The 22,776-nt window shown below is 53.6% G+C and overlaps 2 protein-coding genes and 1 long non-coding RNA gene across 9 annotated transcripts in view; 1 reads left to right on the top strand and 2 right to left on the bottom strand.

The window, feature by feature from the left end:
- The window catches only part of KCNA6 (potassium voltage-gated channel subfamily A member 6), a 203,132-nt gene extending 180,747 nt beyond the window's left edge, over window positions 1–22,385 (bottom strand). For 3 of the 7 annotated variants that reach the window (XM_067008584.1, XM_067008583.1, XM_067008587.1), the window contains exon 1: window positions 17,168–22,385. In XM_067008584.1, coding sequence (XP_066864685.1) covers window positions 20,270–21,874 — 1,605 coding nt within the window. In that variant the 5' untranslated portion in view covers window positions 21,875–22,385 and the 3' untranslated portion in view covers window positions 17,168–20,269. Of the gene's footprint in view, window positions 1–12,686; window positions 13,479–17,167 lie in introns of those variants that run through there. The other 4 variants (XM_067008581.1, XM_067008580.1, XM_067008586.1 and 1 more) reach the window with 2 other exon arrangements.
- GALNT8 (polypeptide N-acetylgalactosaminyltransferase 8) overlaps window positions 1–22,776 on the bottom strand; it is an 89,861-nt gene that overhangs the window by 16,024 nt on the left and 51,061 nt on the right.
- On the top strand, window positions 225–18,646 carry LOC136792240 (uncharacterized). The gene is made up of 4 exons (XR_010835740.1): window positions 225–400; window positions 10,357–10,428; window positions 16,361–16,443; window positions 18,311–18,646. It is a non-coding gene; the product is annotated as an uncharacterized lncRNA (long non-coding RNA).

The raw sequence follows: 22,776 nt of genomic DNA, 5'->3' as shown, positions 1-22,776 counted from the left end.
GGCAGGCCGGGGAGAGAGAAGGAAGGACACTCCGAGGGCCTCTGCCAGGTGGTGGTGTCACATGTCACAAGGCTGCTGAGCAGGTGAAAGGAAGGAAGGAGGGGACCTGCCCCTGCACCTCCTCCTCCCGGGCAGCGCTGCAGCCTGCAGCGCCCAGAAGCCAAACCCCGCCTCCTGCCCGTCCCTCCCCCCTCCCTGCATCCCAGGGACCGAGGAGGCAGGATCCTGACACAGAGAGCCTGCAGTCCCTGGGAGCCGGTCCAGGGTACGGCCTGCGCGAGGGAAAAGGTTTGAACGAGGAGAGGAAGAGGAACGAGAGAGACAGAAGCCGTTGCTTTGAGTCGGGGGAGAGTTTGAGCCAATAGTTGGTGTGCTGGGCAGACGATGGCAGCGTGTGCAGGTACCTACTTCTGTCTTCCTCTCCCTGGTCCACCTTGTTAAGCGCCGGTCCATCCCGGACGTCCAGAGAGGAGACCCACCACTGCAGGGGCCCGCAGGAAGGACTCAGGTGGGCCTGAAGGTTGTTCTGGGGGCGGGATGGGAAGGGAGTGGGTGCAGGAGAGAAGCTCTGGTGGTGAAGGGGGAACTAGGATGGGAGGTAAGAGCTAGGGAGAAGCAAAGGGGGGCCCTGGGCAGCTGCTGTGCTGGAGGTAGCCTGCTCACTCCAGCCAAGCGCTAATGCAAAGGATCAGCCGTGAAGGGCTAGGTCCTAGGGACCCCTGTGTCCCTCGGGGCCATTATCTGTTACGTTGGGTGGAGCTTGCAGAAAAGATGTGTTGGCACATTTCATGAGGAGGCTTTCTGAGGAGGAAGAGGGGCTGCGGTGGAAGGGATTCAGATGAGAATGAAAAGAAAGAGCCTCCACGCTAGAGGCAGCTGGTGGAGGCTGATTCTCTCCTGGAGGATCCTCTGGGAGGGGAGGGTGCCCTTTCCCAAAGGGCCTGGCAGGACTGGCCTGGGCTGGGCAGGGAACATCCACTGTGACTGAGGGAAAAGCTGTGCAACCTTGGCCAACTCAGTAAACCTCTGTGGGCCACGGAAAGTTATAAAAATGCCCGCTCTACTGACCTTAGCGGACTCTTGTGATGTTCAGTTGTGAAAGAGCTTTGTAAAATGTCAGGGGCACTTAAATGTGAAGGTGTAAATCATTATCGCCAGAACCTCTTAGACTAGCGGCCCCCAACTGTGGCCGCACCCTACAATCTCTTGAGAAGCTTTTTAAAAAATGTTGCTCCTGGACCCCATCCTAGATTAATGATTCAAATTGGGCTGGAGCAGGAAGGAGTTCAGACAGCAGAGGGGGCAGGAAGTGATACTTTTTAAAAAGCTTCTCAGGTGATTCTGAAGCCCTGGCGAGGTGGAGACCCACCACCTAAGACCTCCTCAGGCTTCCTGAACGCGATCACCTAGCGCACACGTATTAGAGAGGCTGATCTTCGGCTTCTCCCAGATCTCCCGCATCAGAATTTCTGGGAGGACAGGTAATCTCTGCATTGGCCACGCAATAAGGCAGCCTGGACCCTCCTTCTATGCTAAGTCCGACGACTCCCTCCTTCCCTGCAGGATGAGGAATCTCCCCCGCGGGTATCACACTGCTCTAGACAGCGCGGGCGGAGCCGCTCTGGGAGGGGACGGGCCCTCCTCGAGGCATATGTACCGACGTGTGTCTCTGGGACAGGGTCGTGCTAGACAGCACATCCCATCCCATCCCTGCTCCACGGGGATGACAGCCCAATTATAACGTGACAAATTTCCCAGCCACAGAGGCTGAGAACCTTAAGGAAAGGAGGATACCGTGATGAGTTGTCCATAATAATAACACCCATTAGCAGGGTTTTATTGTTTTGTCAATAGATGTCCAGGCTTTTCTGCTCCACACTCTCCGCTGGCTCTGTTCCATTCCGACGGTCATACAAGCGCGCGCGCGCACACGCGCACACACGCACACACGCAAACGCACACAAATGCAGGGGTGAAGAGGATTCAAGGAGCGGGGGACTCACACCAGGCAACCGTGCTACTTGGGAGCGCGGCTGGTGTAGAATCACGTGATGCAGATGACCTTAGGAGGGATGGCGCCCTGGGGCTTTTCCCGCATCTCACGGGGTGGGGGGGGGGCAGTATTAGCATCACGGTTGATGGCAAGGATGCTGGAGCCAGACTGCCTGGCGTGCAATCCCACCACCCCACTTTCTAGCCGTGCGATCCTGGACCACTGGCTCCCCTGGGCTGGGGGTGCTCACAGCGCTGCTGGGAGAGTAACTGAGTCAGTGCACCGCGAAGCTCATAGACTTCCGGCTGCCCACGCGATGCTGGGGAAGGGTCTCCTGCTCTTAATCATTGTCGTTTCTGTTGTTGTTTTATGATGGGCAAGGAAGCTGAGGCCACGAAAATAATTTGCTGCATTTATTCATGCCGCCTGACCCTGGTAGGAACACAGCCTAAGGAGACAGTCATAAATGCGAACACTGATCTATAGGGAAAATGTTCACTGTAGCATCATTTAGAACAAAAAGCTAGAAAACCACCTGAATGTCCCACAGTAAGGGATAGGGTACCAAAATGATGGTGCACCTATGTGATGGTTACATAATAATTGCATGAGAGGGACTTCTCTGGTGGCGCAGTGGTTAAGAACCTGCCTGTCAATGCAGGGGACACGGGTTCGAGCCCTGGTCCGGGAAGATCCCACATGCCAGGGAGCAACTAAGCCCATGCGTCACAACTACTGAGCCTGCGCTCTAGAGCCCGTGCTCCACAACAAGAGAGGCCACCACAATGAGCAGCCCACACACCGCAACCAACAGTAGCCCCCGCTCGTCACAACTAGAGAAAGCCCGCGTGCAGCAACGAAGACCCAACGCAGCCAAAAATAAATTTATTAAAAAAATAATTGCATGAGAAAATTAGAGGCATAACATGGAGTTTTTTTTTTTTTTTTTAATGAAACACAGAATGGTCTCAACAGAGATACAGATGCAGAGACAGAGCTAGTCTGAAAGAAAAACCCAGTAAAATACCGACACTGAAAGTCTCTGGTTGTGGGATTAGGGGTACTTTCGTTTTCTTCCTTATATTTTTCTGAATTGTACTAATTTTCCATAATGAGCAGATACTACGTTTTTTTTTGTTTTTTTTTTTTTTTTTGTGGTACGCGGGCCTCTCCGCGCCGTGGCCTCTCCAGTTGCGGAGCGCAGGCTCCGGACGCGCAGGCGCAGCGGCCACGGCTCACAGGCCCAGCCGCTCCGCAGCACGTGGGATCCTCCCGGACCGGGGCACGAACCCGCGTCCCCTGCATCGGCAGGCGGACTCTCAACCACTGCGCCACCAGGGAAGCCCCAGATTCTACTTTTAAAGTCAGTAAATAAAATGTTTGTTTCAAGCCATTTGCTCAAGGCCAGAGAGTAAACTCGGAGCCCACATGGGCTTTCTCGATCCGCGGCCGGGGAGGGTTCTGCTGCTTCGTCAGGCTCTGCACCAGCACTAGGAAAGGAGACTACATGGATGGGGTTGCTGAACAAACACCGAAAGGCACCAGGACCCGTGGCGCCCGTGCAGGACCGGGACCCGGCTCAGGGGGGACCCTGGCCCCGATGTGCAGCCCCAGCTTCCGGGGCGGAGCTGGACAGGCCTTACTATTCAGAACCGCTGCACAGCTCAGTGGGGCCACCCCAGCGTACAGTCCAACGCCTGCCCTTGGGGTTTCCCAGAAATGGAAAGAGCCGGCTTCTACTCTGAAGATACCAGAGAATTGTACCAACTTTTCTTCGCTTTGTCGTTTCTACAGGCTCCCTCTGCAGCTGGGGAGCCAGAGACCCAGAGGACATAGGTGGGCATCCCTGCTGGCCTGCATCCCCTGCTTTTCCATAATATAGAAGCATGTCTCTGTGCTCGATGCTCTTCCAGTCGTAAAGCCAAGGTGCTGACGCAGCCACAGCACCGAGGGATGTTTATTTGATACTCTGAGATTTAAAAGATCTGGAAATCACTGAATAACGAAGATAGACTTCATCTAAGAAAGAAGGGAGGGAAGGAGGGAAGGAGGGAAGAGAGACAGAGAAAAAGTAAGAGAAAAGCAGGCGGAAGAGACTTCTCATACTTGGTATCACATTAAAAAATCAAGACGTTGCTTTCAAAACGTTGCTATAACCTGCTCAGTATATTTTTAAGTGTTAAGTTCTGATCTTGTAAAATAAGAGACTGGAGTAGAGAACCTCTGAAATTAAATAATTCTATGTAAAGTTGAAATTTTAAGTTGACTCCAGCTCTCTCTTTAAAAGATCACTCTGGTGGTAAAAGCCAAGCAATAAAGTTTGCCAAGTTATGGAGGGAACCAGCTGTGCATTTAAGGCACAGGCTTGAGCAACCATAGAATTTGCAAAGCAAAAGCTCAAAAATTGTCGAATGCAACCACCTTACTATACCGATGAAGACACCGGGACACAGGATAATAGCGACAGCTAATACCAGCCCAGTGCCAGGCACGCAGCTTTTGCTCAGGGTCACAGCAAGTTAGTGACAGACCCAGAATTATATGATTCCCACCTTCCCCAGAGCCCACTTGTTCTGACTCTTGGTGGATTTAAAGATGAAAGAAACAATCAGTTATCAGAAACTCCTCCTCACAGCCCAAGATGTCCAGAGAAGGTGCAGATACAAAGGCGACAGCAGGTCAAGAGCAGCTATATCCTCTTTCCTTTTGCCTCCGAGCACGGAAGGCAAAGCATGGAAGAATCTCATCCTGGACCGGCTGGTAGAAGAGCAGACAAGAGCATCAGACCTCTCCTGGGATGAGCAGAGAGGCGTCAGAGGTAAGGAGCCCTCGGGAACAAAGAACACCTAGCAGAACGAGCTTCCCAGAGGACTTACATGCCAGCACCGGAGGAACCCAGTCCCACGGGGAGGGACCAACGCCTGCAGTACCTCAGGAGACAGCAAGAGCTGTCGAACTTGAAAACGGTATTTAGGAAAATGGAACAGAAGACTCCAACCCTGGTTGCTTAGAGCTCACTGCTAGTGTTTCTTTGTGTCTTGCTCAGATGGAGAATAAGATTTCATAAGTAGGATAAGCAGTAAAGGCTATACTTGGAAGTTTCCATGAAAAGGCCTGATTTAGTTGGAAAAGTGCTTGTGAATAGAAATGCATGTCCTAGAAGAGCTGGGACCTGAACTCCTGACTTCCTACCACAGGCAAAGGCATTTTCCTCTTCCTGAAAAAACTCAGGATCTTTCCAGAGTGCCTCCTGCATGTTGGAAGCATCATGCAGAGAAGGAAACATTTTCTGAGTCTTCGTTATGTCAGGCACTAAACCCCGAGTATAAATCGTGTCTCCTTCACTTCTAGCTGCGGGGTTGTAGGCAAGTTACTTCACCTCTCGGAGCCTCTGCTTACTCGTCTGTAAAATAGAGATAACGATGGCCACCTCATAGAGGCAGCTGTGCACAGTGACGTCATTTGGAAGAAGAAAGAAATGTATGTCCTAATCTTTGGTTTGGTTAACGACATGCATGGGAATCGGGCTGCTAGCACCCTAAGATAGCACTGGCACGCCAGTCATCTGGCGAAGTGTATCTGAAGTATGGACGCTTGCAGGGAAAGTAGAAGAGAAACTCCAAATCTAATAAATAAGAACAACTCTGACAGTTATTTTTCTCAAAGACTTCTACTTAAGAAGAAGGTCAGCAGGGGAGAGAATGTCTTTTTCCACATTATTCAGAGCCTTATCGAATCACTGATTCTATAAGCCTCTTCACAAACTCAAGAGGAGTGGGGGGCTTCCCTGGTGGCGCAGTGGTTGGGGGTCCGTCTGCCGATGCGGGGGACGCGGGTTCGTGCCCCGGTCCGGGAAGATCCCACGTGTCGCGGAGCGGCTGGGCCCGTGAGCCGTGGCCGCTGAGCCTGCACGTCCGGAGCCTGTGCTCCGCAACGGGAGAGGCCACGGCGGTGAGAGGCCCGCAAAAAAAAGAGGAGTGTGGAAAACTTTAAGAGGCTTGATAAGAAGCTACACAACAGTCCATCTGAGAAAACCTTTAAGGGCTGAGGTTTCATGGACCCCAATGCATCACCATGAGTTGTAGATCTCTGAGTTTCTCAAAATATATTCCTTGGATTCCAGTGTTTGTGGGACATGAATAGAAGTTCCCCACCCCACCCCCGCAAAAGAGGTGGAGCTTCCGTAGTAAAAAAAACAAAAAACAAAAAAACAATTTGAACAGTACTGGTTTAAGAAGTGAAATAGGTTTATGTGCTGCAGGACTTCTCAGAGCCTTTCATCTGCACATATGCCTTGTGTATCTCCAAGAGGCAGCATTTCTGAAACAGACGTAGTGCCCAGGGATTCTTTTCCCACGGGAATGTCATTAAGGACTAGTGCTCTACAGATCACAGTGCCAGGAAGTGGCAAAAGATGCTATTCTAGGTAAGACGGGCAGTATTCGTTTCAGTAGAAGACAAAATGGGAGGAAGGAAGTTTAAAGTATCACAGGAGATGTGTAACTGAGATAGGAGAAAAACATCCCGACAACAAAGGTTGTGAAGCTCAAACACATGTCCTTGAGGGGGTCTAGGTTAAGGATCCTCTTTGGGGATGTTTCAGAAGAGGCCTGGGCTAATTAAGAACTCACTCTACTGCAGGGCAGAGTAGGGGATGCCCTAACTTCTGGAGGTCTCTTCCCGCTCAATTATTCCATGTCATTTTGTCTTATTCTCTACTTATTCATCAATCAACGAGTTCAGCTGACTTCCCTGTAAATTCAACACATTCCTGAAATGCTGTGTGTAAAAAAATGCATTCTCTGTAAACTGAGTCATATTTTCCACCTGCTTGTGTTGTAACTCCAAAGAACGTCGCTCGAGCCCGAACACTTCACTAAAGGCATATTTATGAGCTGCTGGTCACACAAGGAAGCATATGCACCTGGGCCCAGAAGCCAGGCAAGTAACGAGCTGAGATACAGGATCTTTCCACCCTCACTCACACGTTCACTTAATTCTTAAGTGAGCTGGAAGTTCCCACTGCTTCCAGGGATTCTGAATGGGTAAGTCGCCTCATTGCTTATGTTCTTTTTAAAGGAATTTATCAGAATCCTTGGATATTCTTTCGCTGGCTTTTTTAGCGTGGAAGCAGTTTTCAAGTCTAACATGGCATCAAGCCCCTTTGCGCGAGTCACCTCTGTGACGGTCGAGTATCTGATGATTGAATAGCCGAACCGTGGTCAGGGTTAGGTCAGGAAGTCTAAATCTGCAAAGTGAGAGAAACTATTATGTATCTCCCAAAGGACTGAATTATGAAAGCTTTGAGTGGTTTCCACTGTTTCTAAAGGCTGGGCAATTTTCAGAGGCTTGTTGCTGCCTCAGCACCCCACTGAACAAGGGAAAGAAGAAAGGGACCATGGAAATAATAACCCTCTCTGACGGGATGCTTGCTACACGCCAAGCCGTGTGACGCACCTTGGCTATAGCATTATCTCGTGAAATTCCACTAGCCACCAGGAGGGATGCTATCACATTCACGCTCCGATTTTACAGAGAAGGAAAGCAAAGCTCAGAGAGGTTCCCAAAGCCCCCAAGGCCACAGAGCTGCACAGCCAGACTCCCATGTTGGCCGACATCCCCGCTTCCTACTTGGTTAGAGAAAACAAGAGAAACGAGGGGCTCCGAACTGTGTCATGTCTCCCATCCCCCCCTCTCCCGACACGGCGATAGACATGGAAAACGCAGGGCTGCACCTGGAAGATTCAGTACCTCGAGAGCCAAAATGCGGTAAGAAAGAGAGGAAAATGGTCAAGAGTCTCTTATTAGAGTTCTCACTTTTGAACATACATTTTGAAAAATATACCCTACTTCTGCTAACGGACAGAAGGGCTCTTTCCTTCTCACATCTGGTCAGCGACCCCCACCCTTTCTAATACCAGAGCATTCCTTTTCCCACCATTGCAGGCAGGAATTAGGATGGCATAGGAAGTTATGCCACCAACTAGCTGAGGTTCATTTTCCTATAGACTAGCTATCCTCATGTAAATTTAGCTATATTGTGATTTTTGTTAATGTGAAAAGGCCCCTTTCTATTGAAAACACCTCTGATAGGAAGTGAGTCTATATTATTTTTAAAAATTTTACTTTTGGTTGCGTTGGGTCTTCGTTGCTTCGCGCGGCATTTCTCTAGTTGTGGCGAGCGGGGGCTACTCTTCTTTGCGATGCGTGGGCTTCTTATTTTGGTGGCTTCTCTTGTTGCGGAGCACAGGCTCTAGGCTCCAGGGCGTCAGTAGTTGTAGCATGTGGGCTCAGTAGTTGTGGCTCGAGGGCTCTAGAGCGCAGGCTCAGTAGTTTGGCGCACGGGCTCAGCTGCTCCACGGCAGGTGGGATCTTCCCGGACCGGGGCTCGAACCCGTGTCCCCTTCTTTGGCAGGCGGATTCTTAACCACTGCGCCACCAGGGAAGCCCCGAGTCTATTATTTTTATACGTGTGTACATGCGGGCGCACACACACTCATGGCAAAAACAGCAACTTTTTAGAAGTGCGTCTATTGGAAAAAGTGAGGCAGACAAGTATTAAGATGGAAGGCCTTTATAAGTCTAACCTGATTTCATTTTTTCCACACTCCTGGAAACGGTAAATATTTGGGGGGAAGGGGAAGGAAAAGGGTTACAGCATCCTTTGAAACTTGGGTTTCCCGCAGTGAAAGCTGTCCCCGGTGAAGAGCGACCAGCGTGAAATCTAGCCCTCTCTTGGGAACCTGAGGATTTGGGGCTGACTGTAACTCAAAATGCTTTTGAGACTCTCCACCTGGATTCCAGCCCTGAAATACTGTAATGGAATTATACACATAAAGCCATGAAAAGAGGAGAGACTTTCTTATCTGTCTCCCAAAGCGATAATGGACATGATTCCAACTCCACAATTATTTAACTTTCGGCTGGTAAATCTCACCGACACGAGCGATCCCCTGGGAGCTGAAACTCGCTGGGAAGAATCTCAGAAGAGGGGCAGGAAGGGATCTGGGGCTGGCCGTGGGGTCGAGATGTCGCAGACAGCTGCCAGATGCAGAGCCTGTGCTGCGGGGCCTATGCTGACCCCGGAAAGCCACGTGGGCCCACTTTGGGAATGGCTACTCTCAACTCTCTCCCGTCCCAGCCAGCAGGCACGGGGGACGCCTAGTTATCTGACATCAGGAAGTCATCTTCAAATCGGAAGTCTCTCAACACCGCAGTTTGCCTTTTTCTCATTTTAGACGGAAATCCTTCATTGTTTCACACATCTCCCTGCTTACGTGATTGGACAGAGCACATAGCTTCTTTTTTCTTGCGGATTGAATGGTTTTATTGCAATAATTCTAACATCGGGTGCTGAGCGCCTACGCAAGGGCGATGGCAGTGAGCCCCAGGGGACAGAGGTGGCGTCGTATTTTTACGTTGCCTTAGTGTGTTCTTGATCGCTGTGAGGCCCGCTGCTCTCCTGCAGCCACATGACTGTCTCTCACCCGGAGCCGTGACTGTCTCCTCGCCTGCTGCCAAGCCCTCGCCTCCATCCCCACCGTCTATGTCCGACAGCCACCCTCCTCCCAGCCCCACCTAACAGTCCGCCGTGACTCAGTCCAACGCGGTCCCACGGGAGGGCTTCCGAGAGCGGCCACACACGCCACAGTCCACCGGTCACCAGATGAAGGAGGCCGGCTGCCGCCTGTCCCCGCACAGGGCACCCGTTCCGTCTCTGACGTTCCCACCTGCGGTGGAAATGCACACACAGGGAGACGTCTTCCTCCTACCAGGAACCCAAGGCTGGGGGCGCAGTGCAAGCGACAGGGGCCCCAGCCTCCGTGGGCACCTGGCAAGAGCGCCCGGCCCTTCCAAAGGGACTGGGGTTGAAACACTGAAACACAGGACCAAGGAGACCAGACCTACTGTTTTTCAGAAGAAAACAAATATCCAGGTCTGCAGGTGAAATCTTCCAACTTTTCTTGTATTGTGTTTTTATTCTTCCCGCCTTTGTGTCCAATATTTCTTATGTCTCATCATATCTGGCCCACACATTACCGATTTAAGGCACCTGCTCCGGACTGACCTGCAGAGCCTCAGGTTAGGCGCTTTGTGGTAGCTGTCTGCAACGCTGCACAGACATTTAGCATGACCCGTCCTCTAAACCAGACAGCAGTCCTGCACGGGCCACAAGCGTTCTTCCCCAGCGCGCACCAGACTTCTGTCTCTTCCCGGCAATGCCAAATTGCCTTAGAGCATCTGTCTGATTTATGGCTCAGTTACCAGTTACCGTGGCCTCTGGAAACTTGGTTCTTCCTGCCCCTAGTGCTGTGATTTATAAGTGATCTGTAACCCAACGGTAACTTCTCTTTTCCTCCCAGGGCAACAAAAGGCAGAGAAGAGCCTAGAAGCGGATTTCTGTTTCCCAGGGCATCAGAAGTCGGCACTGCTGGGTAAGAGGCCAACCTTCTGTCTCCCTTCCTTCCTCTATAAAATACAGAAGTCTCAGATGACCTCCAGCTTTCCTGCTTTCTAATCTAAGACGCTTTCCTGCAGCCTAGTCACTAAATTTAACAGAAAAAGTGAAGCCCTAAAAGGTTAAAGAACCTCTGACTCAGTGAGATTAGATGTCAGAGGCTGTACACAAACCTCTTTTTCCCTGCACAAAAGTACCTCTGGTTTGCACTAGGGTGACACTTACAGGTCCTTCCTTCAAACTCCAGGAGCTTGGTGGTCTGATTAAGGATCTCTTAGCCTGGCCTGCCGCCTCTGCCCCCTGGAAAGTCAGGGGAGAGATGAAATTAAAACGCACTAATTCCATGTCCTCCTGGACAGCTCTGCTGAGGAGTTTGGTTAGATAAGAAATGAATAAAGTTGGGTTTTTTTAATGTTTAAATAATCCTTAGGTTTCCATTTTCGATAGAAAAATATACTTGCATTGGAGTCGGAAAACACTGGGTTCTAGGCTCAGCTCTGCCCTGACTGCATGTGTGACCACAGGTCAGTCACTCCCCTTGTCCACGTCAGACCCCTCCTTCATGAATGGGGGCATTTATGACCGCTCCCAGCTCTCTCTGTCCATCTGTGACCCTGGATCCTGCCCTACCCAATAGGCCGAGGCTCATGGGACGGGGGTGAGTGAGACTCCGAATCGTTATTTGGTTGGAAACCAACCAAAAAGATTACCGGTATATCCACCATATTCTTACAGGACATATTCAGATTACTTTCTCTATGTTAAGTGATGTCTTAAATGTAATTTATTTAAAGAGATTCTGCTGTGAATCCTTGAGGAAAAGAGCCTTCTAGTTAAAAGGCTTGCTATCCTGAGTCTATTTTTAGGTCATATTTCATTTCAATGTTGGTTTCAGAGAACAAAACTGCAGTCAACTGGCACCCCCTTTCTTCCAGGTGCAGGCGGCTGGTCAGCCCCGGCTGCTGGTCAGTGTCGCTGAGGCCCCCTGGGCTGCCTGGCGGAGGGGAGAACGGGGCTCTGCTGAGACTGTCTGGCCTGCTAGACCCGTTCCCTTGCAGCCTCACGGCAACCAAGTAGGGCAAGTGGAATCTGCTTCCTTATTTTGCAGATGGCAAAGCGGAAGCTTGGAGAGGTTTAAACGAGGTGCAGCTAACAGACAGTGACTCAGACCCAAGTTCTCTGACTCCAAAAGCAAAAGGCAGCTCTGGATCCAGGATGGGGAAGGCAGTGTCGCGTGAGATACTGCAGTGGCCGTGGGACTGAGCTGAGGGCGCCTACGGCGTTCTGGCCCGAGTCAGGGCCCCCAGTGCAGCAGCGGCCCCTCAGTCACAGTGGAAGCAAATGGAGACCCACAGGAGTCAGGGGGGCAGCGTCTTCCGACTCCGGGGTCTCCTGTACCCTCCGCCTGAAAGGAAGAAAGGGCAGCTCGAAAACAGCCAAGGAACGTCAACAGGTACCCCGCCAGCAAAGGGGAAAGGGTGCAGGGGGATGTGAAACGGGGATGCTGCGGGCGAGGACCGGGGGAAGGTGGGATTTTGAAAGCGGCTAGAACAATGGATGAAAACTCCGAGCCGGGTCCAGCTTCTGGGTTCTGTCCCGAGGATTAACTGTGAGACCCTGCGTTTGTCCCGAGAAGGAAGATGCGAGGAAGCATGTGAGGATGCTGTAGGAGAGTGACCCGCCGAGGCTGCTAAAACGTGAGGGGAGGAGAACAGTGATGGAGTGAGGAAAGGCCCTCTAGAAAGATGTAGCTGCAGCTCCGTGCCTTCAGAGCCCCACAGAGAAAAGAGCATAGGATGCTTGCTGCTTTTCCATCAAAAAGACAAACTGGCATGTAAATAAAAGCCTATGGGAGGGGCTTCCCTGGTGGCGCAGTGGTTGGGAGTCCGCCTGCCGATGCAGGGGACGCGGGTTCGGGCCCCGGTCGGGGAAGATCCCACGTGCCGCGGAGTGGCTGGGCCCGTGAGCCATGGCCGCTGAGCCTGCGCGTCCGGAGCCTGTGCTCCACAACGGGAGAGGCCACAGCGGTGAGAGGCCCGCATACCGCAAAAAAAAAAAAAAAAAAAAAAAAAAAAGGCCTATGGGGGACTTCCCTGGTGGTCCAGTGGTTAAGACTCCACGTTTCCAACGCAGGGGGCCCAGGTTCAATCCCTGGTCAGGGAACTAAGATCCCACAGGTAGCACGGCACGGCCGAAGAAAAAACCAACAAACAAACAAACAAGAAACAGTCTATGTACACATTTAGGAACCACGAATTCATTCTCTCTTCTTGTTTGGTACCGATCAGACCCTCACTGCGTTCTGTTCATTACATTTCCCCTGAGGGCGATGGACCACGAGGAAGCCGGGTGCCCTTGAACCTGCCCTCTGAGCCTCAACGAGGAAAGCAATACCTAGCCTTCCCACTGCATTCAGTTGTTGAAGGATAACGGCACTGATAATCATACCAACCTCTGGATCGCGCTCACAGATGGCTGCCTGTCGTACTGTGTACATCATGTTACGTGGTGTCACGTATTACATCAACATTGTACCCACACTAGCTCATCTAACCCTCAGAACAGCCCTGTGAGACTGGCCCCACGATGCCCCCATTTTACAGACAAGGAAACTGAGGCACAGAAGGTTTCAGAACTTGGTCTACATCACCCAGTCGGTGACAGACAGTGGGGTCTGAACCCAGGCGTCCTGCCTCCAGGGTCCAGGCTCCCAACCTCTGTTACACGACACGACGTCTAAAAGGACTGAATGTGCTCGAGATGCTTTTTTAAACGAATGGCGCCATTCTCATTCCTGTGAGGCCCACTCCCATGGGAGAGGATGGGTTCCCCGGTGGAGGTGGCCGCGCAGCCTCAGATCCACAACGTCGCGGGTCGGTGTGCCGGCCTCCGGGAGGAGAAAGAAGGCATGGGTCCCGGCCCCTCCTGGCCGCAGGACCGTCTTCCTGTGTTTTTTTTTCCAAAGGACAATGTCTCTGCTGCCAAGAGCGGGTTTGTCTGTCTCCTGGAAACCGTGGTTGTCAAGTCCTGGGAGCAAGAACAAGCGTGTCAAAAATAGCAGTGCCGCAGCCAGCGCGGCTGCAGGCTCCTCTGAGATGTTGGTTTCACTCTCGCCAAGGAGCCGGGGTCTGTCTGCGTTCCCTGCACCTGTGACAGAGGCCGCTTAAGGCTCCAGGATTTTTCTAGGGCGGGGCAAAGAGTGTCCTCCAGGCACGAGACAGACTAAAGGAAAAGCCCCTCCCACAGTAACAAGGATGAGGTCGGAGCCGTGCTCAAAAAGAAGAAAAAAGCGTCACAGATAAACCATAATGGAAAAGAATATGAAAAAGAATATAGATGTATAACTGACTCGCTTTGCCGTGCAGCAGAAATTAACGCAACATGATAAAGCAACTCGACTTCCATAAAATACATTTTTAAACAATTGTCATAACCCTCATCATCAGGGCTAGGTCCCCAATAGGTGAGGTGACAGCCAAGGTGAGACCAGTCTTGATGGCACTCACTGTGGTGTCCGCCTCTTTTTTCTCTCTTGTTCTGGGAACAAGCAGCCACTTGTTTGGGGTAACCTTTCCCAAGTGCTCACTGAGAGGTTTCCACGCCTTCTTTAGGGACCCAAGGGGATGAGGACAAAGATAATTAATGAGGACCTACTGTCCAGCACAGGGAACTCTACTCAGTGCTCTGTGATCATCTAAAATATGATATGGGAAAAGAATCTAAAAAAGAGTGGATCTATGTATAGGTATAACTGAGTCGCTTTGCTGTACACCTGAAACTGACACAACATTGTAAATCAACTAGACTCCAGTAAAAATTTTTAAAGATATATGGGACCAAGGGGTGGTATGAATGCCTTTCCTCTAGGAGTTCAGAGCAAAAGGAAGGGAAAGAAATGACCCTCTCCAACGCCACAAGGACCTCGAGCCCAGAACAGGAAAGCGGTTCATCGGGAGACACGGTAGCACGAGAACTAGAGCCCATCTGTCCTCATTCCCAGTGGCCTGCGTCCAGAGGTTCCCTTTCCCGAAAAGCCCTAGGCTCCAGTCTTATTCTGGCCCAAGGGAGCCGCGCACCCCGGGAAGCCCGGAGTCAAGTGGGACGGACAGAGGAAATCTTTTGGTTTAAAGAATGGATTTCTTTTCCTTCCCTAAGTGACCTTGACAAGCTAGAATTCGACCAAACTTTGCTTCCCGGGGCAATACCGCACAGTCAAAGCCAATCAGAGCCGGCCCGGAGGTCCCAGCCAGGTCGCCCCAGGACGACAGTGTCCTCTGGAAATCTATCTCGGCGTTTACGGAGAGATGCCGGGGGACAAAACACTGCCCAAAGCGAGGGCTCCGCCAGCGGACGGAGGAGGCATCTTAAACAGCAGGACTGGAAGGTGTCATGTGAGGAAAAGCATCCAGGGCCGGGGTCGGGGGGCGGGTCGTGGTGAAGGAAAGGATGAGCGAGCGGAAGGCAAGTAAGAGCAAGAGAGGAACGACAGGGGCTTCCCTGGTGGCCCAGTGGCTAAGACTCCGCGCTCCCAACGCAGGGGGCCCGGGTTCCATCCCTGGTCCGCGAACTAGATCCCACGTGCCGCAACTAAGACCCGCCTCGGCCACATAAAGAAACAAATATTTTTTTAAAAAAGAGAGAGAGAGAGCGAGAGAGAAGAATGACACCCGAGGAGCACTCTTGGGGAACGAGCCAAGGGAAGACTGTCACCCCTACTTCTTCTGTTTCCTGGAAGCACCACAGCCTGCCGGGCCCCATCAGCGGCTGGAGGATGGGGACCAGGCCAGGAGAAAAACACCTTGACTGCTGTGTAATTTCTTAAGGAATTCTGAGTTTCCAGGTACAGAGATAAGGTGGAGTTTTCTGCTTTTGTCTGTGAGGTTTTGATTGTTTCTGTTTTGCCGGCAAAGTATAAACCCCTTGGTGGGGGTGGGGGTGGGGGGGGGAGGCGAGTTCATTGCCTTTCATCCTCTGTCATGAATGAGTCACGTCCAACGCGCTTATCCTAGTTCAGCACATGCTAACCAGGCTCTGCACCGACCAGGAATGGCTTGGCCTGTCTTCAGAGCAAAAAGAAAGGGGCATGTCAATCCCACAAAGGTTTCATTGTCAGAATTCAAAACAAAAGAAAACAAACAGTTCTTGGCACTGGAAGGGAGGGGCAGCAGCTGCATGAAAGCTCTAAAGTGTCCCCGTGTGGCAGAGAAAAAACCTGTCACTCCATCCTGAATATGCAGTGTGGTCCCTCTTTAGAGAGGCTTAACCCCTAGATTTATAAAACCGAATCGTCTCCCAGACAAGAGGTGAAACTCTGAGGTTATTAGTCTCATGTCACTTTTCTTTTTTAACAATTCAGTGACTTTTGGGGGTTGCCTTATAGAGCTGTACAACTGTCATCACAATCCTCTTGTAGAAAATGTCCCTTACCCTCCCCCAAAGCCGCCTGATATCCTGATGCAGGTGGGACTCGGCCTACACGACCTCCAGCCAGGAGATGCACTAGCCTCCCTGTGGACCGGTTGGTGAATCTTAACCTATCATATGCCAAGGTGTGTCCCCGGCACCTGGCACCACTGATATTTATGTCCTTTGCTTTTCTTCTGCCTTCCGTGGACAAGAGAGACAGCTCTGAGACCCTCCGAGTGAATTAAGGGCAGTCGGAAGGTTGCCCTTGAATTAAGACTTCTTCTAGTCTAATTCCACTCTATGCCTTCCTCCTAAGCCCTCTTTTCTGTGTCTATTTCACTTTTCCCACTGTGCCATTGTCTTGAACTTTTCTGTATGCTTCTTAAGGTTGGGAGACGCTGAGGTGAGCATAGCCCAGTGCTACACAATCAGAGTATTTCTCTGAAATGTATTGCTATCAGGTTCCTTCTCTCTCTTTCTCCTTCTCTATTTTATCCTCGCAGATTCCAGAAATTTTGTCCGAGACATCTTCTAAACCCACAGCAACCTCACCTTGCTCCAGAAGCCCAGGACCCTGCCCACAGAGGTGGGTACCCTAGGAAAGGAAGCTGTACCAAGATGACAGGAAAAAGGGGGTCCTCCAGCCGGAGAACAAGCTTCTGAGCAAACACCCTAGGTCACAGCCGTCCTAGAGTCCAAAAAGCAGTCTCAACTGAGATGCCCCAAGGAGCGCTCAGCCCCTGAGAATGTAAGAGAGAGACAGAGAGAGAGATACACAGAGGAGGAAGAAGAGGTTCAAACAGCAGATGGGGGGAAATCAGAGATGTGAGAACAAAACAAAAGGCAGAGAAAGTGACACTGAATAGAAGAAGGAAGGGGAAACACAGAGAAAAGGGGGTGATTAGAAGGGGAGGAGGGGTACTTTCCTGGTGGTCCAGTGGGTAAGACTCTATGCTTCCAGTGCAGGAGGCTGGGGTTCAACCCCTGGTCGGGGAACTAGATCCCACACGCGTGCTGCAACAGAGACCCGGCGCAGCCTAAATAAATACATAAATTATATATATATATACGAATATATATGTATATGAAGGAGGGAGGTAGCAGTGTGGGAACAGAAAGAGAGAAGGAGAGTAAAGTAGATGCAGACAAAAACACACAGAGAGCGAGGCGGCCGCTAAGGAAAGGAAACCAAAGGCTTCATCCTCCCCGCAAAACACTCTCTCCCGCCCTGTCTCTGCCCCTCCCCAGCCCTGCTCTCATTTGGCCCGAAGGACTGAGCCAGAACGAAACTCCCCAACAGGAGAGCCTACCTCGGGTGCAAAGAGCGGCCAGCTGTCCCCTCCTCTCCCGGGGCGGATCTGGCAGGAGGAATCTCCCACGTCTCAGCCGAGCTTCACAGATCCAGGAAGACCTCTGGGAGCCCCTGTGGGCCCGAGTCAGGTGTAACGATGACCTGAACCCCTTTGCTGGCAGCTGCCAAATCGCCACCCCAGCTGTCACAGCAACACCGGGTACAGATTGTCGCGGCGCTCGGGGAGCGAAATCCACATCGAGAGGCTCAGCGTCAGAGGGGGTCATTTGGCGGAGAGTCCTTCACAGGAGCGAGGTCAGGTCACAGCCTCTCAGTTTTTCTTCGGTATCTTAAGACGAACCACCTAGGAGATTCCTCCCAAGAGCTAGACTGTTCCTTGGCAAAAAGGAGCATCCTCTCTCTGTCTCTCTTAGGGCTGGGAGGAGCCTCTCTCTGAGGACGTGAGGGCTCCACAGTGCTATTATGGACTAAAACTAGTATGACCCTTGGCGAGGCCCAGCTTGACTGCCTCTGGAGAAGCTAGTCCCCTCCAAGGCCATTTGAAAAAAACAAAAATAATATGGACATTGGTTTAACTGGCAGTCGCTTAGCATTCAAGTTTCTGAAGGCTCAGGGGTAGGATGAGGCACCTTCAATGACTGGGTGGGGAAACCAGGAAGAAAGGTCCAGATAGGAAGCTTCGGGGACCTGCTTCCCCTTCATTCTCCGCAGGTCACGCATCCTTGTCCTAGCCCCACCGGCCCCTAAACCCACATGTGAGAGGCGTCCCCCTTTTCAGAAGCTGGGAATACGTCGTCTCCTGTTCTCCCTGGCTGCCCAAATCAGAAGATAGAGAAAACAGTCTGGAAGGTTGCTACGGCAACCAGAGTCCCTGGAGAGCCCAGCTCGCCAGAAACCCTTTACTTTCGGGCTCTGACTTGAAAAGGAAATGGTGATGAGGACGGGTGCATACATACGTACAGAGACACGTGCATACGGGTTCCAACGTGACCCTCGCTGGGAGCATCCCTTCTGCCTCTGGGTGGGCCTTCTCTTCCACCCGAATTGCCAGGAGTGATATTCCAGAAGAGATTTGGAAACCTGGCACTTTACGGCCTCACAGCAAGTGTCTGAATCATGAGCATCTCCTACTGCATTTCAGGTTTGGAGAAGCCAAGCTCCCAATCAAGATGATGGTGTCTGGCCCTAAAAGGATCCCACTGGATCGCTCCAAAGAGCATCCTCCTTGCCAAAGGGTAAGAAGAAAGACCAAGGCCCAGTTCACAAGGCTGGGGAGGGATTTAAAGAGCTAATGGCCCGGAATGGCCTGTGCATGGGCTCTGGATCCAAGGCAGGATCTCTCAGGGGAGGCCCTGCCTATGGGAGATGGGGAAATGTGGTAATGAACTAGAAGCCATTACGGAAGTTCACACGTTTGCATAGCATCATCCCCAGCCTTCCAGATGAGTTCACGGGCCATTCCCCATGAGGTGGGGGGGCGGGGGGAGACATGAATGTTCCCATTGAATGGGTGGGGAAACTGAGGCACGAAGAGGGACTGTGGCACCCAAGCTACCCTGTAAAGTGTGGCAACGTCCGGACGGTGTCTCTCAAGCAAACCCTCAAGAGGCCATCCCTCATAAGTTTGCTCTTTGAGAAAAGATTTTTTAAAAAATTCTTATCAAGGAGCCTTAAAAGCCCAGTTTATAAAATTAAAAACTCGTTAACAGTCCTTTCCTTACAGTTTCTGAACTGTACCCAGGGGAGCTCAGAACAGTGCACCACAGTTGATCAAGGCAACAAATGAATGAAACGACGTGATGAGGGGGACAGAAACGGGGGTTCACAACAGCAGAAGATGACTTGGTCCAGGTGGCACCTTACCAGTGAGAGCTGTTGGCTGCAGCTCCAGGGCCAGAGCAGGAGAATGTTTGCTTGACTCAGCAAAAACCTCTAACAGTGAGGCTGTCAGCAAAGGAATAATGCTTCTTCCTTATTCTAAACCACCTGTCTCATTACTCACAAAATGGGGAAAAAAAAAAAAAAGCCCACGCTAGCATCCAATGGGTGCTTTTACCTGTCTGTGGGTTTAGGCTGGAGTCTGCTTTAGAAAGCCTTCAACAGCAATCCTAAGTCAGACCTCCCAGGAAGAAGGGCGGAGGTTTAGGGAGGGTCGGGGGAAGTGAGGGAGAGAAATTTGCTCTCAGCAGAAGACTCCTCTGCCCCCCGAGATGGCACTGTCTCCGTGGCACCTCTCTTCTGATAAGCGGTCAAGCCAGGTGTTTGATTATTTTCAGCCATTTCTCCCAGCTCTGTGGTTCCCCTTCGCCAGCTCCTCTGCACAGGAAGAGTATTTGGGTCTGAGAAGGAGCCTTCCTGGAAGCTAGAGAGAGAGTCAGGGCGTCAGAGTGGAGACCAAAGACTGGTGTCTGCTGTGCCAGATTCACACCTGGAAGAATCCATCGGCCCTTTTGGTCCAGGACTGACTCTCGTATCCTCCAAAGGGCCAAGCGTAATTGTAGTTTCTCTAATTCCATCCAAGATTAGAGACGAATAGCATATTTTCAGGCTGGGCAGCTGAAGGCTCTCCCAGGGGTCCTCTTCAGGATGCCCAGCCGCTGTTACAGGGCGCTGGAGGACAACAACAGCAGGAGTACTGTTTCTGTCCACCCGTTCCTGCCAGTTACCGCGCGGCCAGAAGCTAAGACAGGTGCGGGCCCCAAAGCCACAGGTGCCAAGGAGAAAAAGGACCCAGGTAGGCCTGGTTTCCATCTTGTCCACATGGCTCTTCCGAGAGATATGACAAGTCCCAGGCGTGAAAAATCAGAGTCTTGAGGGCAGGTCGGAGGGAAATCTCATCCATGGGACAGAAGATGGCCGCGAATGGGCGGCACCGTTAGAATTTTGCAAACGTCACTTAGATGGAGAAACCTTGGATGCTGCAGGGGTCCAGAGACTAGACTGGGCGTCCAGGTGTGTGGTCCTGGCGCCAGCCGCTGGGTGTAGGGGAGGGAGTCAGGAAGCCACGTGGAGCTGGGGCGCGAGTAGGGGAGAATGGGAAGGAGCCCTAAGGGACCGTTTGCTCAGCGCCTCCCTTCCGTGCGGGCCCGGCCTGCGTCCGTCAAACCTCAGTGAGCATCCTCTTCTCCGCATAGGCCCGATGTGGAGTGGGAAGGTAGCTGGGTCTCCGCTCGCGGGTGGCCTCCGAGAATTCAGGCTTGCCAAGCCCGCTGTCGGCCGCCTTGAGGTCCGGGGCGGGCTGCCCACAGGTGACATGGGTATACTGGCCCTGCTCCTCCTGCTCCGTCTCCCGGTGGTAGAAGTAGTTGAAGTTGGAGACGATGACAGGCACGGGCAGGGCGATGGTGAGGACGCCGGCGATGGCGCACAGCGAGCCCACGATCTTGCCCCCCACCGTCATGGGGTACATGTCCCCATAGCCCACCGTGGTCATGGTGACCACGGCCCACCAGAAGGCGTCCGGGATGCTGGGAAAGAGCGAATCATCGTCGTCGGCCTCTGCGAAGTAGACGGCGCTGGAGAAGAGGATGACGCCGATGAAGAGGAAGAAGATGAGCAGGCCCAGCTCCCGCATGGAGGCCTGCAGGGTCCTGCCCAGGATCTGCAGCCCCTTGGAGTGGCGGGACAGCTTGAAGATGCGGAACACCCGGACCAGGCGGATCACTCTGAGGATGGCCAGCGACATGGCCTGCTGCCCGTTCTGGCCGCCGCCGCCGCCGCCGCCGCCGCCGCCGCGCGGCTGCCTCTCCACCAGCTCGGTGCCCAGCGTGATGAAGTAGGGGAAGATGGCCACCACGTCGATGATGTTCATGATGTTGCGGAAGAAGGCCGGCTTGCTGGGGCAGGCGGAGAAGCGCACCAGCAGCTCGAAGGTGAACCAGACGATGCACAGCGTCTCTACCAGAAAGAAGGGGTCGGTGAAGAAGGAGCCCCCAAGAGTACTTAGAGGGGACGCGCCCCCTGCCACCATGCCCCCGGGGGTGATGCCAGGATGAAACGTGTAGGAATCGTCTTCATCCTCCTCTTCCTCCTGACTGCCCCTGGACACCGCGGAGACACCACCACCACCACCACCACTGCTTCCACCTCGACCGTCTGCACGGAACTGCGGCAGCGTCTCCAGGCAAAAGATGACGATGGAGATGAGGATGACCAGGACCGAGACGATGGCGATGCCCCGGGCGGGCCCCGAGCTCTCGGGGTACTCGAAGAGCAGCCACACCTGGCGCTGGAAGGGCTGGGAGGGCAGTGGCTTCTCGTCCACGCCACCCTCGGGCAGGCAGCCCTCGTCCTCGCGGAAGGCGGCCAGGGCCTCGTCCCCGAGCTGGTAGAAGCGGATCTCTTCCAGGAAGATGTCCAGCGGCACGTTGACCGGCCTCCGCAGCCGGCCCCCCGACTGGTAGTAGTAGAGGATGGCGTCGAAGCTGGGCCGGTTGCGGTCGAAGAAGTACTCGTTCCTCAGCGGGTCGAAGAAGCGGACGCGGCGGCCGGGGTCCCCCAGGAGCGTGTCGGGGAACAGCGCCAGGGTGCGCAGCTGCGTCTCGAAGCGCAGCCCGGAGATGTTGATCACCAGCCGCTCGCTGCTACAGCAGCCGCCGCCGCCGCCGCCGCCGGCCTCCGGGAAGTCTCCGGCATCCTGTTGCTCCCCCTCCGGCCCGCGGACCTCCCCCGGCGCCGCCAACGTGAGGGATTTCTCCGACCGCATGTCCCCTCCGCGGTGCGCTCCCCGCCACCAGGACGGCGCCCACGACACGACCTCCCGGGCGCGGCGCCGCCTCCCAGCTCTCGGCGGCGCCTTCTTTTCGGGGTGGGGCTCGCGGTACGACCGACGTCGGGTCCCTACGCCCCGAAGCCCCGGTCTCCGCCGGGCTAGGTCTGGGGAGGTGGCCTGGGCGCGGAGGGTTCGGCTCCGCGCCCGATGCTAGACAGAGCTTGGGGTACCTGGAACCGCAGCCCGGCGCGTGTGCCGCTGGACGCCAGGCAAGAAGCGTGGCTTCGCGCCCCCGCCCCTCCCCAGACTGGGCTCCGGGACGCGGGGGTCCGCCCTCCACACCGCTCAGCACGTCCCAGCTCCCGCGGCGTTCCTCCGGCAGCTCCAGACCCCCGCTGGGACCCGAGCGCCAGATGCGCCTCCCTCCGGCTCGGCCGAGGCGCCTGGCGGGGCTCGGCCTCCGCCCTACGGCCACCGCGGGCTCCGCTGGCCAAGGTCGCCGTTCCCGCCGCCGCGGCCGCCGCCGCCTCCCTCCGAGCCGCGCCGCTGGCCTGCGAGAGGGCCCTGGGGCCGCCCCGGCGCCGGGGCGCGCGGACCCCCCTCCCCAGCCCTTGTGCCTTCGCTGCAGCCGCCGCAGCTGCAGCGGCTCGGCTCCCCGCTCTGCCCTTCCTTCCCAACACACTCTCTCCAAGTGACGTGGCAGGCCCCGCCCGCTGCCCCCTCCCACCCCACTCGCGCAGCACACCCCTTGCCCGGCCAGGGCGCGGCGAGCGGGCGCGCCCTCACCTCCCCAGTAATCTTTCCCGCGCTCTCCTGGCGCGCCTCGCCCTCCCGCACGTCTACCTCCACGGCCCTCGAAACACGCGCAGGTTCCCTGATGCCACACACCCCCCGCC

Source organism: Kogia breviceps, chromosome 12 (genome assembly GCF_026419965.1).
Source record: "Kogia breviceps isolate mKogBre1 chromosome 12, mKogBre1 haplotype 1, whole genome shotgun sequence".
Classification (NCBI taxonomy): Eukaryota; Metazoa; Chordata; class Mammalia; order Artiodactyla; family Physeteridae; genus Kogia; species Kogia breviceps.
The sequence above is the reverse complement of the archived record's forward strand: the minus strand, read 5'-3'. Positions and strand labels throughout refer to the sequence as shown.